General features: G+C 43.8%; 1 protein-coding gene across 4 annotated transcripts in view; it reads right to left on the bottom strand.

Annotated features, from left to right (window-relative positions):
• Positions 1-19,496, bottom strand: part of LOC146860386 (transient receptor potential cation channel subfamily M member 7-like) — a 1,286,036-nt gene that overhangs the window by 429,372 nt on the left and 837,168 nt on the right. For all 4 annotated transcript variants that reach the window (XM_085644245.1, XM_085644247.1, XM_085644246.1 and 1 more), the window contains one exon: positions 18,380-18,664. In XM_085644245.1, the coding sequence (XP_085500371.1) occupies positions 18,380-18,664 (285 nt within the window). The remainder of the gene's footprint in view (positions 1-18,379; positions 18,665-19,496) is intronic.

Genomic DNA, 19,496 nt, shown 5'->3' with positions numbered 1-19,496 from the left:
GCTATGAAGGCTCCTTTTCAGAAAGGGGTGAGATTTTCTTGGACACCTTAACGTGATTCTGAGTACCATGATATTAAAAAAGGCCCTGAGCTGTGCCCCATAGTTACACAGTTTTGATACTAAGAGTTGTTCTATTCTTGTTACAGATGCTAGTGCTGAGGGATTGGGAATTGTACTTAAGCAGGCGTAAGATGGCAAAGAGGTGACTGTGTCGTTTCTTTCAAGGGTGCTGGTTGGACCTGCATAACATTACTTGGTGATCGATAAAGAGGCCCTGTGTATTTATTGGACCATTAGAAAATGTAAGTTACTGTGGGGTGATACCTTTGTTGTGAGGTCTGACAATAAGCCCCTGATGAATGTGGTGCCTTCTAGAATTTATAGGGGGGAGGTTGCCTTGCAAGACTTTGATTCCAAAGTTGAGTATATTCCCGGGACATAAAATAGGGTAGTCCATTGCTTGTCAAGATTGGTGTCAACACCTTTAGAAACTGACGTGGAAATGGAGTCTGATCACTGGGATTTGGAAGGTTTTAGCATGTGCGAGATTGCTGAGGTGGTTGTTAATGAAGCTGAGTTGAATGCCCGCTCGCATCAGATGCGGTGTTGCAAGAGGTCATCAAATATGCCCCTGGTGTCTGGCATGGGAAGCATGCGATGGTTGAAGTAATGAAGTTCTGGAATGTGAGAGACAAACTATCAGTCAAGGATTAGCTTCTTTGGAGGGGAACCAGGTTGGTACCGCACACTGTGTTTAGAGATAGACTGATTCACTTTGGGCATCAAGGGCGTCACAAATAATAAGGAGCGGATTAGATTATACTTTTGGTGGCCCAGATTGGATTTGCAATTGGAACGTATAGTGAGAGACTGCATGGAATGTAGTGCCAGTGATAAGACCTATAAGACAAGGATACCATGCATTGTCATAAGGGAGTCTACCAAAAGAGTTAGGCAGGAAGTTTGCTTGTATATTTTGGTGCCTTTCACCTTCAAGCCTGGTCAGTACTATGTTCTGGTATTGCTGGATCTATATTCAAGTTGGCCAGAAATTTGCATCACTCGACATATTGAAACTTGTAAAGCTATTGAATTCTTTAACAAGATATTTGCATGGGAGGGTTTACCAGATTGCATTTTGACTGATAACGGGGTGCAACTGGTTTCCAAAGTGATGGAGGAGTTGTTGTTGAGAGGAATCAAGCACAAACGTTGTTCTCTCTACCATCCCGAAACCAACGGTATGGTAGAGAGGTTCAAGAGAGTTCTCAAAGAAGCTATGCACATTGCTAGATCACAGAACAGAGACTGGAGGTCGTAAATCATGGAAACGGTGAAGTTGTATAGGCTTACAACACATTCCACCTCCAACAGAATGACGTTTGAGGCGTTCTGATAAAGAAGGACAAATACAATAATGTATCCCGTATGGATGAATTGCAAAAATGTGGGTCTTCCACCTGAGGTAGGGAGGGGGATGGAGATAGAGAGAGAGAAGATCAGAAAGAGAAGTGTAATTTTGACTATAGACATGCCACTGCTGCAACCAAAGTGGTGGTTGAGGACACTGTAAGCGTTAAGTATCCCCAGGGGAGGTGATCTTCAAGATTTTCTCCTCCTTTCAAGATCATTCGAAGTGGTTCGCGATGCACTTAAACTGAGTGACAATCGCATATGAAATTTAAGCAGGGTAACTGTTGTTCCCTCTGGGTCAGCTTGTTATTAAAACCCTATGCCTGGGGAAAGCCAAGACAGTTAGCTTCCTCAGGATCCCGTGAGGAGGCGAAGCACATGTGTTGTGGTTCATCCAAAGCATGTGCATGACTGTGTGAATGCTTACCTGATGGTAGGCTTGCTTTTCGTAAGGGTTTTTAACGATATAGCCTCCTTATTATGACCTTAGTTATTTGTTATTTAATGTATATATGTATATTTGCTTGATAATGTAAAGAGGTTATGTTTTATTGTATTTTGTTGGGTTATTTTGGGGGACGGTGTGTGGTATCCTGGGTTTGTATATATGGGATGCAGGAGTGTCTCATGCCAGGGAAAAGAGGCAGGTCAGGGAGGGGTCGGGGTGGATGGGGGAAGACGGAGAAAAGTGAAAAATAAAAAAAGTATCCGCCGCTCTCCAGCATCATGCTCCTCTGCTCCTCTCCTCTACAAGCAACGGCTACCAGACTGCCCTGTGGCCAATCCTGAAGCTGCTCTCATGCATACAAGCAGCTTTAGAATTGGCCTGAGCACCGTGAATTTAAGCTCCCTGACAGCCTGGGAGCCTTTTCTGCTCTCTCCAACTCTGCAACGCAGCTCGGATTGGAGAGAGCACTGTTTGGCCGTCCTGTGACAGCCAGACAAACCATCATGTGCACTGATAACAGTGCCCACCACTCCCCCTCTAGTACTGTTACCCCCATGGCCCACCCTCAAGACTCGGCACACAGTCACTTAGAAGAAAAATAAAACGATAATAAAAAGGGTTTTAAATCCATTTTATTATCATTTTATTTTTCAAGTTTTTGAGGGGGCTGGCTATGTTCCTCCGCCATAGCAGAGGAGCCGCCGCTGACTGGTTGTGGAATGTAGAATGCAGACTTAGAATGTTATAGGGCTGTAGAATAGTGTTAGTCATTTGCGTGCTGAATGCCTTTGTGGACACGACGTTTCTGATGCTACTCTAAATACACAATAAACTACACTTTTTCTACATGCGCCTACGGAGTGTTTTACTTTTCCACAAATGGGAATTTCCATGTATAGTTAGTACAAACAGAAAGCACTATGCCTGCTTTGCACTTCTACTCTTAGGGTATAAGATGTTGTGGGACCTATTCACAAAGGCATCAAAAAGTATATATTAAAGAGTACTCCTGTATTAGTATAGCATGGATACTTAAATGATTGGTGTGTCAGAGTTAGTATGGAAGACCAAGCCTAAATTAGATTTTGGTGCTTAAAATCTTGCACCACATAAAGATGGTGTGTTTCAAGATGCCCTTGTGAGACCATGTTGGGGGTGGGAGGGCAGAAAGGGCTGCTTTCTGTATGTCAGACATAACAGTAATGCTGGATAGAGGAAGAGTGCAAAAAATGGGAACGCCCAAAGGAGTTACAAGGAGCTACAGGTTTAAACAAGCCAAATTGAAGCAGTGTAAGATATGTAGCTAGCTGTCTGTGAAGAAGTGCACTTGCTATTAGCAGGGCAAATGTGATTAGTGGTCGTGTCAGATAGTGGCTGGCGTATTAAAAATTCGGACTATTTGATAATCTCAGGTATCAATCACAATTTCTGCAATGCACAAGGTAGCAGCAGTACTCATTTTGTAAAAAAGGGCGCCACATAAAAGTCATGTGATTTAAGAAAGCACAGTGTAAATCACTACAGGGACTCTGGCTGATAATAACTTAAGATATGGGATACAAGATAATATTGCAATAATAAATGAACATCTGGGATGGTAAAATGTGTGGAACTGAAAGAAGAAATTACAAAAGTCACGTTCCTACTTTTCCATGATCTTCTGAAGGATTTCGGAGGTTTTACAAAAAAAAGAAAAAATCTAATGTGCCTCCATATTCTTTTTGTGCATCCTCACAAACTATAAGTTCAATGGTACACTCAGGCAATTTTTTTTTTGCAACCCCAGCATCCATATGCCATTGCACACTTAAAATAAAATGGATTATGTGAATATTTTTTTATTTGTTTTTAGCAAAATTGCTAAAGATTTTGTGGTATTTCTCTAACTCGTAAACAAAAATCAACCAAGGAAATGTTACAGTGAATGTGAGTCTGGCTATTCAAATATTTGTGGGCTTTCTTACACAATTTATTATTCAATGCAAATACATACTAGAAATTTGTAGAAGAATCAGGGTTTATGATACCGTGTTCTTTTAATGTCACTGTTTGAAAAATATACAAATAAAACATTTTCTAATTCTGTAAAACCTCAAGAATTTATAGGCGCAAGTCAATACTACCCTTGTCTAGCTGGTTAAGAGAACTTGTGCAACCTTTGTATTTTGTTTAATGTTTCTTTTCTTTCATGTCGTTGAAACAATGGTGACATTTCCCATTCAGTTAATTCAAACAGAAACAAGCCAAAGGTCTATTTGGGGAAACAGGTATACATTGCTTTTATTTTGTTTGGAATGCCCACTCATGATACACTGGGAGCAGTGCAGGGAGGGAAACTGGAGCCCGAATACCAGATTGTACTACCTGTCATTTCATCACAGGTAGCAACCCCTAAGAATTGTATCGCTGGGTGGCAGATCAGTGTAAAGCTTGATTTTCCTCAGGTTTGCAGCCAAAATATTGTATTTCCCTTGAATCTTGCTCGCACAGGAACATATCCCTGCGAAAGCTAGACCCACATCCGTGGTCTCCTAAGTGTGGAGCTATCAGAGACGCGTGGGTTTTTCATAGGGTTGGGGTACGCGCATGAGATAATGCGGATGCAGAGCAGGTGTGCAATTTCATTAGTAACAGAGGCCAAAATGTCGGTCTGGGATACCTGTCATTTGGATTCAGACATTCACTGCTGGACCATAGAGAAACTTACTAAAAATATATATTTTCAACATTTATGTATCCTAAAGATTCTTTAGGTTCTTTTGCAGTGTGGCGGACTCCACCATCTTGGCGGGCCAGGAGACCACACAGTAAATTATGCTGGTTAGAATTTCAGCAATGGTTTTCACAAAACAGTATTTTCAATCGGCCACCTTTGTGTAGGAAAATTTCTTTACAAGAGATTAACCCGCCTCTGTACTTACCTGAGTTTCCCCGAGTACGAAGAAACCAGACGTGTGAGTTTTCAAAGCGTTTGAGGAGCTCTCATGCAATACACTGGGCACAGTCAAGGCAGTCCAATTCTCAAAATGCTAGGGGCACCTGTGCTTGAGCCGCAGATATCACTCTCTGGCCCACAGTGACCCATATATGAATCTTTATCTTCAGCATCTATATATCCTAAGAATCCTATTGCTCAGTGGCTACCTGTCTCAGCTGATTGGCTAGCTGGCAGATTGTCTTGAATAAGAGGTTTCTAAGTTTTTGCCAGAATTTCCATTGAATGAGTATTGTTCTTTGCCCACCTTCAAACAGAAAAAGGTAAGTTTTGGTCTGATGGATGCATATTTCTTTTCGCGTGGGCTCCTGCGCTCTGAATTCCTGTAATGCATAGTTGTATTTACGGGCTCAGGCCTTTCTTGTAAGAAATGGAGACTACCAGTTTAACCTTGAAAGTTTTGTAGTCTGAGATCCTAGTTTCCTTGAAGAACAACGCTAGAGCCACAGGAAAGCATACCACAATTATATATTTGCCATATTTGATCACCTGTAGGATGGGTAATGGATCCACTTAGCCATGATTGCCTTGCTAGGATGCCACATTCACAGTTTTTGTGCTTATGCTGAGAGTTCCTCTAACAAGAGTATGCTTTTTGCTCTCCTTCACACAGGAAATGTAAATTTTAGCCCCTATCTTCTTTGAACTGTGTCTTATAAGTGTCAGGATACTGGAAATGCATATCTGCAATCGCATTATGAGTTTGTCTCCTTTGAAGACAATGTAATAGAAGAAAGAGATAAGTGATCAAAACTGTGAGGTAGTCTACATGTTGTGTGTTATCCTGGCATTGTACCTCTACATAGGAGTTGCTAAGTTGCTGGCCTTCCACAAACTTACTCAAAGAGGAGACATGAGCTCTTAGCCTTGCATCGCGATGGGACCTCAAATCTTGTGTGACCCGGAGAAAGGCATAATTTTTCCCTATGGTACACAAATAAACATGCTAATGCATGCACATTTAAGTAATGTAAAAAAGCTAATTTGAGAACTGGCTTTGTTGCCATAACATTTTACCATCCATGATGTACATTTATTAAGAGCTCAGCTCAGCAGCAGGAGGGCGGAAATGTGTCTGTGGTCGGCAGCAGCACTAGCTTGCTGTTACACCCTAAAAGCCTGGTACCAGGAATACAGGGGGGCACCCTAGGGGAGCCCCCCAGTATATGGGTTCCTACATCCAACACAGAAATCGGTGTTGGGGTAGAATTCCAATATGCTTGATACCAACATGATAGCACGGTTTTGGTGCAGCCAATATATAGTTAGACATCTCTTAATTGACTATACGTCCACTATATGTATATTATGACTGACCGCACTTGCAAAGCCTGGAGAATCGACTCCTGGGTTTGTAGTGAGTGTCCTGCTCATGCAAGGCACCCTCACACTTATAACCAAGCACCTTGCCTTCATGGTTGAAAGGCCTACCCTAGGATTGACTTATGGGTTTTAAATGCAGTGACCTCACATATAAGGACACATATCTATTGTGAGTGGTTCTATCACCAGCTCACACAGGCTGCAATGGCAGGCCTGTACTCACAGTTTGAGTTGTCTCTCATGGGTGGCATAATATATGTTGCATCCCATGGGAAACTCCTGGTGTACCTATGCCCTGGGTACCTCAGTACCATATACTGAGGACTTAGAAGGGTACCCCAGTGGCCAATTAGGAAGGTACCAAATTACTTACCATAGTCCACTTTAGGGAGAGAGCACAGTGACTGGGGTCCTGATTAGCAGGATCCCAGTCAGAATGTTCAGAAAACAGAATGACACCAGCAAAAAGTGGCGGTACAATGAAAGCAGATCTTACTCTCCTACAGTGAGCCACACCTGCAGTTGGTGCGCAGTTTCCTCTGAGACACAGACATAGTCAGAACGATTACCCTGATGCTGTGCCCACTGGAACTTTAGGTCCCACTGCAGAGCCCACATACGCCATTTGGCATGATCCACCATAAAGGTGCTTTATTAGGCAGTGACAAAATTGTGCGCCAGCTCCCTCTCACTCTGATGCGTTTCCGGCTTAACAAAATGCCTTGATCACAGGTGAGCAGTCTTTGCAAGTTAGTAAAGATTACATGCTTTTTTAAGGTCTCCTGAACATGACTTTACCTTTATTCACAATAAGCATTTGGAAAACATGAGTTAGAGTTTCCTGCAATGAATATCCAAATAATAACCCATGAATACTACCGTCACATGAGAAGGATGAATCCAGACTGTCATGTATTCCAAATGTCATAGTTCATGAACACTGCAATCACTAAATAAAGTATTATACCATTACAATGAGCACAATAATGTTGCTGTCACTTCAACAGCAAGCCTGCCAGATTGGCGTAAAGTACCAAAAAGAACCAGCAAATGGAATGTAAATATCCCTCTTCACTTCCCTTGCCTTCCCTTGCATCCAAATTGTGGTAGGATAAATCCTCTTGTTCTTCAGTGAAGGCAAGCAGGTCATGCCCCCATAGTTATACATCAAATGCACTTTCTTCGTTGCAGGGAGTCTCCGACACTTTCAGGGCGGCATCGACAATACAGGAACAAAGCCTCCTGTTAAGTAAACTTCCAAAGACAAATACGTCATACGCCAAAATTATCAGATCATTAGGCGCTTTATTGGGCAGTGACAAAATTGTGCGACAGCTCTCTGTGACCATTTCCGTCTTAAGTAAATGCCTTGATCACAGGTGAGTCTTTGCAAGTTAGTAAAGATCACATGTTTTTCTAAGGCCTACTGGATATATATAAAATGCCTACTGGTGGTTGCCAGGAGGTAGTTCTAGTTAGGACCTAGCTTCCATAGGTAAAGCATTTTTTGACTTGCCTATAACTTTGGCGGCGTTTGACGAATCTTCATGAAATTATCCCAAAAAAGTGTGCCACTGATTCTAGTTGTACATGGAAAGTATTTGGGTAATCAGTCAACCAGGGGCCGAGAAAAGAGGGGTGGGGGTCAAAAAAAGGTTTTTTCCCACGTTAAATATCATAGGGATTTTGAACACAACTACAGCCCAAACCACTAGACGGAATTACACCACATTTGGTATTAAGGTAGCTCTTGGTCCAGAAAGCACCCTATTGTCATTTGATGTAAATCTGTTCAGTAGTTTCAGAGATATTAACTGAAACCACATTTGTACATCTTGGAATGCAGATCCAAATGCAGTGCTGTGATTGGCCTGCTGCAACCTGACTGGCAAGCCGCGGCCCCCATTTTGAGCATCAAGAAACGGTCCCCGGGCTGATATCTCTGAGCAAAGTGAATAAAAGGGTCAGGGTAGAGGTAGCCTGACCCCATGGGTGTGTTAGAGGTGTCTCAGAGGGACCCATAAAAGTCAATAAATTGTCGTATTTTTTTTTCTCAACTTGTGGGAATCTGAGGGTCCGCCTGGGGGCTCAGCATGACCCCATGTGGGTCACCTTTGGGAGATCAAATCCTGCTACAGCTCATCAGATGTCCCGCCCCTTTCTCAACCACTCTGCAAATGCACCTCCTAGCACACTACCGTTTAGGGGATGATGTCCCCTTGGATGCTGAAGGTTGTTGGGGGCTAAGAACTCCTCCTGTTACCTCCAATAAGACCCACACAGCGGGATAGTTGAGATCGTGTTGGAGGCCCGGCCCCCCTTTTCCTACCACTCTGCAACTGCGCCTCATTGTGCACTACTGGATAGGGGATGAACTCCCCTTGGTTGCTGAGGGTCGTCAGTGGCCAAGAGCCCCTTTTGTTACCACCAGTAAGTCCCACACAGCGAGACTGCAGAGAGCTTGTCGGAGGCCCGCTCCATTTCTCCACCACTCTGCAAATGCACTTCCTGATGCACTACTGGTTGGGGGATGAAGTCCCCTTGGATGTTGAGGGTCATTGGAGGTCAAGGACACCTCCTGTTACCACCAGTAAGTACCACACAGCTGTATTACTGAGAGGTCATCAAAGGCCCCACACCTTTCTCCACCCTCTGTACAGTTCCATACAGCCACTCACACACCAACTCACAGACCCATACAGCCACTCAGAAACCCACTCATCTACTCACACACCCACTCACAACCCATACAGCCACTCACACACCCACTCACAAACCCATAAATCCACTAACAAACCCACTCACACACCCACACAGCTACTCATGCACCTACTCACACACCTAATTAACCACTCACACACCCAGTCAATGACCTATACAGCAACTCACACACCCTCTCACCGACCTTGACAGCCACTCACACACCCACTTGGAAAGTGTGCAGCTTACAGTTAGAAAATAAAATGTAAAAAACCTTTGAAATTCACTAAAAAAGCCAAAGGTTATAGGGACGTTATAGTTAGGAAATAGAATTAAAAAAACCTTACAAATTTACGGAAAAAACCAAAGGTTACAGGGACGTAATAGTTAGACTCAGATTTCACTGGTACAAAACCATTGAAATTCAGCAGTTAGGATGAGCTAACTATAACTTATGCCCTCACATATTACATCACTAATGACATGGTCAGTGACATCACTGATGACATTGGTGATAACATCACAGATGGCATCATGCATATAACCAATAACACACCCTCTCACACAACCCCTTATGCCCCACTCCCATACCCATACAACCACTTACACACCCACTTATCCACAGAGCCACTCACACAGCCACTCACCCATACACCTACTCACACAGTCATTCATTCACCCATACAGTCAGGCACACAGCCACTCACTCACCCATACAGGCACTCACTCACAATACAGCCTCTCAACAGAGCCACTCACACACCCACATGCCTACTCGCACAGCCACTTACGTACCCATTCCCACATCTATACAAGTACTCACATGTCTACTCACTCACCCATACAGCCACTCACACAGTCACTCTCTAATACAGCTACTCCCACACCCACTCAGTTAACCAAACACCTACTCAAGCAACCTCTCACACTCACACAGCTTCTCAGACACCTACTCACACACCCATACAACCACTCACACAGCCACTCACACAGCCCAGAAAACCACTTCCAAATCCATTCACAGATCCATACAGCGCTTCAGAGATGAAATTGGGCACACAAATGAATGACTGATTGACTCACACATCCACTCACTCACCAATACAGCCACTCACACACCCACCCACACACCCACTCACACATTCATACAGTCACACAGCCACTCAGATGACATATGTAAGAAATAGGATCACTCAGTAGTACAGAAAGGAATAGTAATATAATGTATGCAGTAGCTTAGTGTACACATCTTTAAGTCTCAGAAACATTTTCTAAACACCCTCACTGGATGATGTCATCAGTGATGTCATTTGAGATGCCATCAGTTATGCCACTTACCTTGTCATGAGTGATGTAATATGTGAGATCATCAGCAGTACTATAACTGCTGAATTTCAATGATTTTGTACAAGTGAAATCTGACTGAGCCTAACTATAACATCCCTACAACATTTGTTTTTTTCAGTGAAAAAAATAAAATATATATATATATATATATATATATTTTAATCCAAAGTGCCCTGAAGCATTTAGAAGCGCACTCGACATCTCCCTGTCATGCGACTTGAAGGTACAGCCTGCATTCCTGCTCCACTTTCATTTCAGACTGCCGACGCGTTTCAGGGTTCCACGACCCCTTCTTCCTGGGCTTCAGCAATCAGCATTCAAATTAGCCTCGTATTGTATTTCCGGCCTTTATTTATTTCCATTATCGCCCCCAGTGGGCATGTGCTTAGTGCATTAATTACCATTGCCTTATGGGACATGAAGTCTCATTACCAGGAAAAGTATTTCTTTAGTAAGTATTGAAGGTGCTGTTTGCAACGTAAGATGAATTAATTCTGCCTTAGTAGGCTGTGTCCCAGGAATCAGGCTCAATCTGTACGGGGGATGTGCTGTTCCAGTCTCGAAAGTTCCAAACCAGCAGCCTCGCTCAGCTGGCCGTCATTTCTTTACCAGCTGGTCGATGGTGCCGCTTCCCACGGCCAGGACCGCCGTGCAATTATTTTAATCCAAAGTGCCCTGAAGCATTTAGAAGCGCACTCGACATCTCCCTGTCATGCGACTTGAAGGTACAGCCTGCATTCCTGCTCCACTTTCATTTCAGACTGCCGACGCGTTTCAGGGTTCCACAACCCCTTCTTCCTGGGCTTCAGCAATCAGCATTCAAATTAGCCTCGTATTGTATTTCCGGCCTTTATTTATTTCCATTATCGCCCCCAGTGGGCATGTGCTTAGTGCATTAATTACCATTGCCTTATGGGACATGAAGTCTCATTACCAGGAAAAGTATTTCTTTAGTAAGTATTGAAGGTGCTGTTTGCAACGTAAGATTAATTAATTCTGCCTTAGTAGGCTGTGTCCCAGGAATCAGGCTCAATCTGTACGGGGGATGTGCTGTTCCAGTCTCGAAAGTTCCAAACCAGCAGCCTCGCTCAGCTGGCCGTCATTTCTTTACCAGCTGGTCGATGGTGCCGCTTCCCACGGCCAGGACCGCCGTGCAATTATTTTAATCCAAAGTGCCCTGAAGCATTTAGAAGCGGACTCGACATCTCCCTGTCATGCGACTTGAAGGTACAGCCTGCATTCCTGCTCCACTTTCATTTCAGACTGCCGACGCGTTTCAGGGTTCCACGACCCCTTCTTCCTGGGCTTCAGCAATCAGCATTCAAATTAGCCTCGTATTGTATTTCCGGCCTTTATTTATTTCCATTATCGCCCCCAGTGGGCATGTGCTTAGTGCATTAATTACCATTGCCTTATGGGACATGAAGTCTCATTACCAGGAAAAGTATTTCTTTAGTAAGTATTGAAGGTGCTGTTTGCAACGTAAGATTAATTAATTCTGCCTTAGTAGGCTGTGTCCCAGGAATCAGGCTCAATCTGTACGGGGGATGTGCTGTTCCAGTCTCGAAAGTTCCAAACCAGCAGCCTCGCTCAGCTGGCCGTCATTTCTTTACCAGCTGGTCGATGGTGCCGCTTCCCACGGCCAGGACCGCCGTGCAATTATTTTAATCCAAAGTGCCCTGAAGCATTTAGAAGCGCACTCGACATCTCCCTGTCATGCGACTTGAAGGTACAGCCTGCATTCCTGCTCCACTTTCATTTCAGACTGCCGACGCGTTTCAGGGTTCCACGACCCCTTCTTCCTGGGCTTCAGCAATCAGCATTCAAATTAGCCTCGTATTGTATTTCCGGCCTTTATTTATTTCCATTATCGCCCCCAGTGGGCATGTGCTTAGTGCATTAATTACCATTGCCTTATGGGACATGAAGTCTCATTACCAGGAAAAGTATTTCTTTAGTAAGTATTGAAGGTGCTGTTTGCAACGTAAGATTAATTAATTCTGCCTTAGTAGGCTGTGTCCCAGGAATCTGGCTCAATCTGTACGGGGGATGTGCTGTTCCAGTCTCGAAAGTTCCAAACCAGCAGCCTCGCTCAGCTGGCCGTCATTTCTTTACCAGCTGGTCGATGGTGCCGCTTCCCACGGCCAGGACCGCCGTGCAATTATTTTAATCCAAAGTGCCCTGAAGCATTTAGAAGCGCACTCGACATCTCCCTGTCATGCGACTTGAAGGTACAGCCTGCATTCCTGCTCCACTTTCATTTCAGACTGCCGACGCGTTTCAGGGTTCCACGACCCCTTCTTCCTGGGCTTCAGCAATCAGCATTCAAATTAGCCTCGTATTGTATTTCCGGCCTTTATTTATTTCCATTATCGCCCCCAGTGGGCATGTGCTTAGTGCATTAATTACCATTGCCTTATGGGACATGAAGTCTCATTACCAGGAAAAGTATTTCTTTAGTAAGTATTGAAGGTGCTGTTTGCAACGTAAGATTAATTAATTCTGCCTTAGTAGGCTGTGTCCCAGGAATCAGGCTCAATCTGTACGGGGGATGTGCTGTTCCAGTCTCGAAAGTTCCAAACCAGCAGCCTCGCTCAGCTGGCCGTCATTTCTTTACCAGCTGGTCGATGGTGCCGCTTCCCACGGCCAGGACCGCCGTGCAATTATTTTAATCCAAAGTGCCCTGAAGCATTTAGAAGCGCACTCGACATCTCCCTGTCATGCGACTTGAAGGTACAGCCTGCATTCCTGCTCCACTTTCATTTCAGACTGCCGACGCGTTTCAGGGTTCCACGACCCCTTCTTCCTGGGCTTCAGCAATCAGCATTCAAATTAGCCTCGTATTGTATTTCCGGCCTTTATTTATTTCCATTATCGCCCCCAGTGGGCATGTGCTTAGTGCATTAATTACCATTGCCTTATGGGACATGAAGTCTCATTACCAGGAAAAGTATTTCTTTAGTAAGTATTGAAGGTGCTGTTTGCAACGTAAGATTAATTAATTCTGCCTTAGTAGGCTGTGTCCCAGGAATCAGGCTCAATCTGTACGGGGGATGTGCTGTTCCAGTCTCGAAAGTTCCAAACCAGCAGCCTCGCTCAGCTGGCCGTCATTTCTTTACCAGCTGGTCGATGGTGCCGCTTCCCACGGCCAGGACCGCCGTGCAATTATTTTAATCCAAAGTGCCCTGAAGCATTTAGAAGCGCACTCGACATCTCCCTGTCATGCGACTTGAAGGTACAGCCTGCATTCCTGCTCCACTTTCATTTCAGACTGCCGACGCGTTTCAGGGTTCCACGACCCCTTCTTCCTGGGCTTCAGCAATCAGCATTCAAATTAGCCTCGTATTGTATTTCCGGCCTTTATTTATTTCCATTATCGCCCCCAGTGGGCATGTGCTTAGTGCATTAATTACCATTGCCTTATGGGACATGAAGTCTCATTACCAGGAAAAGTATTTCTTTAGTAAGTATTGAAGGTGCTGTTTGCAACGTAAGATTAATTAATTCTGCCTTAGTAGGCTGTGTCCCAAGTGAAATCTGACTGAGCCTAACTATAACATCCCTACAACATTTGTTTTTTTCAGTGAAAAAAATAAAATATATATATATATATATATATATATATATATATATATATATATATATATAAAATCACGACCACGGCTGTGAGTAAAACGTGTCTTTCTGCAGAATAAATATGCCGTTTTGCTGACAAAGTGGGCTCGTGAATTAATGGACTTCTTTTGATTTTGTACAAGGGATTCTCACACGTGTGAGCATTTATTTAGTATATATTTAGATACACTATTAAATATTAGTGGTATTTATTACATTTACATTATATTAATGTTCTTTATTTAAATGTTTAAAATGTCCTACTTTAAACTGAATATATATATTTTTTAATCAATATTTTGGGATGTTTTTGGATGATGTGGAGTTGTTAATGCAGAATAATTACTTCAAGGAAAGCTAATAAGCTTGACAAAATGGCAATAGTCTATATACCTTCTTTATTTTACCAACTATTTGCACACACTCTCTAATGTGTGCCTCCAATGAATAGAAAATCAGCATTTTACATAATCAACTGCATCTAAACTGTGTGCATGAAATGAAACCTGAATTATATGTGCTAGGTGAGGAGTAAGGATTGAGGGGGCATGAATTCTCCTAGCCTCATGAGATCCTGGCGCTTGTGGTCCGGAGTGTGCCCATTAGACTCCAGTTGTGCATATGCTTGGTTTTCCTTCTATCTAGCACAGACCTGCTCTAAGCAGCCTGTGTCTGGCAGTAGCTTTTACCTAGGTCTTTTGCCCTGGCCTGATACTGATAATGGCTCTAGGGTGTCATAGATGGGGATGCAGCCCCAATGGTGACACAACACATACATTATGCTAGTCTTAATATTCCCCCTGACCCTTGCCACATGTGACCTTTTCTAGCCATAAAGTGATGCGGAGAAAGCCGTGGTCTATGGACCATCAGCAACAAATGGTACTTCATCCTCCAACCAAAAACACTCTAGGAGGTGCGTTTACAGAGTAGTGAAGGAAGGGGGCCGGGCCTCAGCAAGTTGCAGGCTCCTGTTTTAAAAAAAAAATTCTAGGAAGGGGGGCTGTGTGGCCCCCTTCCCTTGTTGCTTCTGGGCTCCGGGGACCTCATCCCACAGGGCCTGACCCATTTTTTTTTTTTTTTTTTACTAACAAACGGGAGGGGGCCGCATGGCCCCCCACTCCCGAGGTCGATTTCGGCCCGTGGACCGCATCCCTCAGGGCTGGCCCTTTGCTATTTTTTTTTTTAAACAGGAGAAAGGCCTGGCACCCTCCTCCCTCCCCAAAACCGATTTTGGCCCCAGGGACCCCATTCCCCGAGGCCCAGTCTTTTTAAAAAAAAATGTATTTGTTCATTTTTGAGGAAGGGGGGCCGCATGGCCCCCCACATCTAATGACCATAGCCCCGGGGAAGTGAATGATTGCCCCCAGGACCTGGCCCACCCAGGGGCCTAATTAAATGAAGCGCTGAAACCTGCGCTTCTTTTTTTACATTATCGGCCAAATTCGCGGATTCAACACGAATCCCGCCAACATTTTTTTTTTTTTGTGCTGGGGGTCCCTGTGGGACCTCCTGAGCAGGCGTAGGGGGTTTCTACTGATATTTAATCTGTGACTTTTTTTCTTGTGACTTGGTTCAACCGATTTGCAAGATAGCTGCCAACACTTCCTGGTTTGAAGTGTTGGCAGCCAATCAGATTGCAGGCTCGAGATCGGGCGGGTTCACGGATCCTTCGCAGCCATATTTATATATCTGAGAAATATTTACATTCCTCAGGAACTACTGAACGGATTTACACCATTTAACAAAAAGAGTGCACTCTGGACAAAGAGCTACCTTTCTGCCAAATTTGGTGTAATTCGGTTCAGCAGTTTGGGCTGTAGCTGCGTCAACAGTTTCCTATGGAAATTAACATGGAGAAAAGCATTTTGAGACCCCCTTTTTCTCGACCCCCACTTGACGGATCACCACAACATTTTTAAGATAGCAGCTAAAGTGAGTAGGCCATTAGTTGTGTAAATTTCGTGAATATTTGTCGGCGCCAAAGAAAAAACACATTTTGAATAGAAACAAGGTTCTAACTATAACTACCCACTGGCAACAGCCATTAGGATAGATATAGATATATAGCTATGTTTAGATATATATCTATATCTATTTATAGATATATATATATCTATATATCTATCTATCATGTGATCAAGGCTCAGGCGAGCCGAAATGCGTAATGGCGACAGAGGAATAAAGATTTTTTGCACTACAAGTTGGGTCCGTGCCTTTCTCTTCAGGAGAGCCGCTAGTTTGGATAAGCTACGGAGGAAAAATCGTGATATATATATATATATATATATCACCGCTCCAAATCCACCACAGGCTGTTTATTGCACTCTTCACGGCAGGTGCAATGTCACAGTGGTGGGTCCGTGTTAAAAAATTAAAGCTCCCATTCCCAAAGGAATCCATTGCACTCACGGGGTCAGTTAAAAGATTTATTGTCGAGGACGCATTTCGGCGCTTAGCCTTCTTCCTGCTAGCATATTCAAATGGGATATAACCCACGGGGCACTTTTAAAATACACACGTAGTCCTCGTTGGATGAGGGAATCAGTGGTATAGAGAAAGGACTACCATTAGCAAAGTCCCAAACAAATGTCCAGTTCCCCAAGTCTGATGTGTCAGCATGCGCAGTGGGAGGCCAAGCAATATGCCCAAATGTCCGTCTATATGACGATTTCAGCCTTCACTGCGGAACAGTCACCGCCCATATTTATTTAAATCGGTGAGTATGTAGTCCTCCCTCACAATCCAAAAAAGTGCCTCGTTGCAAATCTTATGTCCCACAGTAACGGCCCCTCGCCAAACCACAGCAGCTTTCGAACACTCACCGCAGGAGTCAGTCAAATGACTGCTAATCCAACAGTTTGTATAACTTTCGATCTTTCTCGACGATGCTTGTTCCTAATCTGTCATGGCGGTGCAGTCAGCCCACATATATATATATCACCTTTGGGTCAACCCACTGATTATCATTGGTTAGCTTTTTTCTCAATCTCATTTGATGGCTTCCTTCCTCTTCAGTTGTTTGTCCCTTACCTGGGGCATAACTTTTTACCACCCACTCACTGTATAACTTATATCTACCCACTGCTTACATTCAGGGAACTAAGTTTTTTTGTTGTTTTGCCTCTGGAGAAGTTCATGTCTTTTCGTGCTCTCTCACACCTGTGTTGCTCCCCGCCATCAAATTCCCTGCTCTCAGTTTTGCTCCATCCAGACTCCCCTTATCTATTCTCTTGCTCCCAGCAGAGGCCCCTCTATTAGGGCAGAGAAGCATTGACCCTCCCCTGCTGCCAGCGCCGCAAAAGGTGAAAAATAAAATGGTAATAAAATGAATTTATTACCATTTTATTTTTCCCTTTCAACCGGAGCAGTGTTTGGGGTGCGGTCACTGCTGACTGGCAGCAGGGAAGTGGTGCTCACTCCACTAGTTTACACTGCGCAGGTCACTTTGGGCAGCCGTCTTGTGGCGGCCAGCTTGACATGCGCAGTATAAACCTCTCCTCCTGGCTGTCTAAGACAGCCGGGTGGAAACAAAGCAGAGGCTCCCAGTGCCTCAGTAAGCGTGGAGCCAATCCGCTCCAGCCAATCCTGGTGCTTCTATCATGCTGCATGTGCTGCATGAGAGCAGCACCTTGATTGGAAGTGCAGAGTTGGAGCCACTGACGAAGAGACGGAGGAGATGCGAGCACCAAGGGCAGAGGTAAGTGAATCTTTTATTTATTTTAAGCTAACCTCATATGTTCACCTCACCAGTTTAATTGATCAACAGCCGCCAATGCTTGCTTCACACTCCACTCCATGTCCATTTCTTGTTATACATTTTCAACTCCACCCCTCTTTGTTTCTCTTTCCATTTCTATCCAAGTCTACCAGTGTCCACACCTTTGCATTCTGGCTTCAGTTTACTGCCTCTCGCCACTCAAATACACAGATGTCTGCTGGCAAGCACTGCCTGCAGATAGGGAAAGTACAGCATCTCGTGTAGGGACCAAGACCAAAAGCCAGATCCGAAGTTAGGTAGAAATCTGATGCACAATCGTCGGGGTTCCTGCTCACTGGCTCCAGTCAGTCATGCACTCATCCCACAATCGGTAAATACTAGCTTGCCAAGTCAGAACACATAAATGTCTGCCTGACTCATGTGATCCTTAAGAGGTGGTTTATACATTCACATGGGATGTGTGTTTTGAGGACGCCCATAGCTGATGCATACATCCATCTGCATTGCAACCAGGGGTTAATATATCTTTGGCTACTTGCATTTTACAACAACCTGTCGGAGTCAGTCATCAATTCTTTATTGTTCACAAATGTCCAGGCCACCATCTATGGCTGCAGTGACAAGAATCAAAGCACATTTTATGAGACTAGCCCTGAAAAGCACAGAGAAGGTACATGGAAGGAAAACTTTGTTAGAACAATCTTATGGAATATTGGATACCCCTCCACAACATGCTATAGGAATAAATTGGGAATTGACATCCTTTATGCAGTCAAGTGCATGCAAGAGAAAGAAAATTATTTTTTCTAAAACTTACCATTCGTTGAAGCATCAGGACATATGGTCCGGCATGTTGGTTTACATTTAAAAAATCCATTAACCGAACATACCAAAAGATGATATTCAGGCAGTAAATCAGTCTGCCAGCAATGAAAAGAATGGATCCAACGTTGTTAAACTCATAGGAGTTATCCCTGCCTCCAAGTCTTAATCCAGATCCAATGAAGAAAGTCACAATGGCAATTGTGTCACTGATGTTAAGGTAAGCAGAAAACCATACTTTCATCTTCTGCTTGATCTTCCCGGCTTCTGACATTAACATCTGTACTGCAAAAAATATCAACTGAGTCAGCTATAGTAATTGTTAATCAATCAACAGCAGCATTCAGTCCAAATATTAATCATCAGAAGACTTAGTATGCAGCTAGATAAATATTCTACACAGTGCCATACAGATGGACATCTGTGTCCATCCCCATTCATCATATTCTGATCAATAACTGTACTGGGTATAGAAACCCTTGTTTCTGAATATCAGCAAGTGTTATTTTTTCATTTCTTCAAGAGGTGTTGTCTCGCCTGGACAGACAAGCAAAGTGCAGCTGTCTTTCCATTTAAAGGAACAGATGGAGAACTCTGTAGAAAAGGTGGGTTTTGTGCACCATTTAGGTCTGTGGTAGCGTGGAGAGGAAATATTCTCAATTAAGAGAGAACAAGCACCCTAAATATCCCTTTGCCTCAGCCTTACATTTACTGATGCTGATGTACGATTACTAATCTGAATTGTCATGTTATTTGTGTGCCATAAATCTGTTGTATGTGCTGCGCGCCATTGCTTTTTATTAAGTTTTAATGTTATGGGGTTGCTGTTTTGTAGGATTGTAGGGCTAAGGATGGAAAGATTCCTAGTGGAATTCACCTGCCTGTACTTGTCCTGCGTGGATGTACTAGAGGATTAAAGGCTTAGATGGCGGACGGCTACTCACGAAATATAAATCCCATTACATCCTACGGGATTTATATTGTGGCGGTAGGGATATCCATCAACGTAGTGACGGAGTAACCCGTCCGCCACGATCTAAATCGGGCCCTTTGTTTGAAATTCAGTCCCATCTATTTCCTCACTGGCTTACTCTTACTTCTGTTGTTAGTTA

This window comes from Triturus cristatus, chromosome 3_1, assembly GCF_964204655.1.
Source record: "Triturus cristatus chromosome 3_1, aTriCri1.1, whole genome shotgun sequence".
Taxonomy (NCBI): Eukaryota; Metazoa; Chordata; class Amphibia; order Caudata; family Salamandridae; genus Triturus; species Triturus cristatus.
The sequence above is the reverse complement of the archived record's forward strand: the minus strand, read 5'-3'. Positions and strand labels throughout refer to the sequence as shown.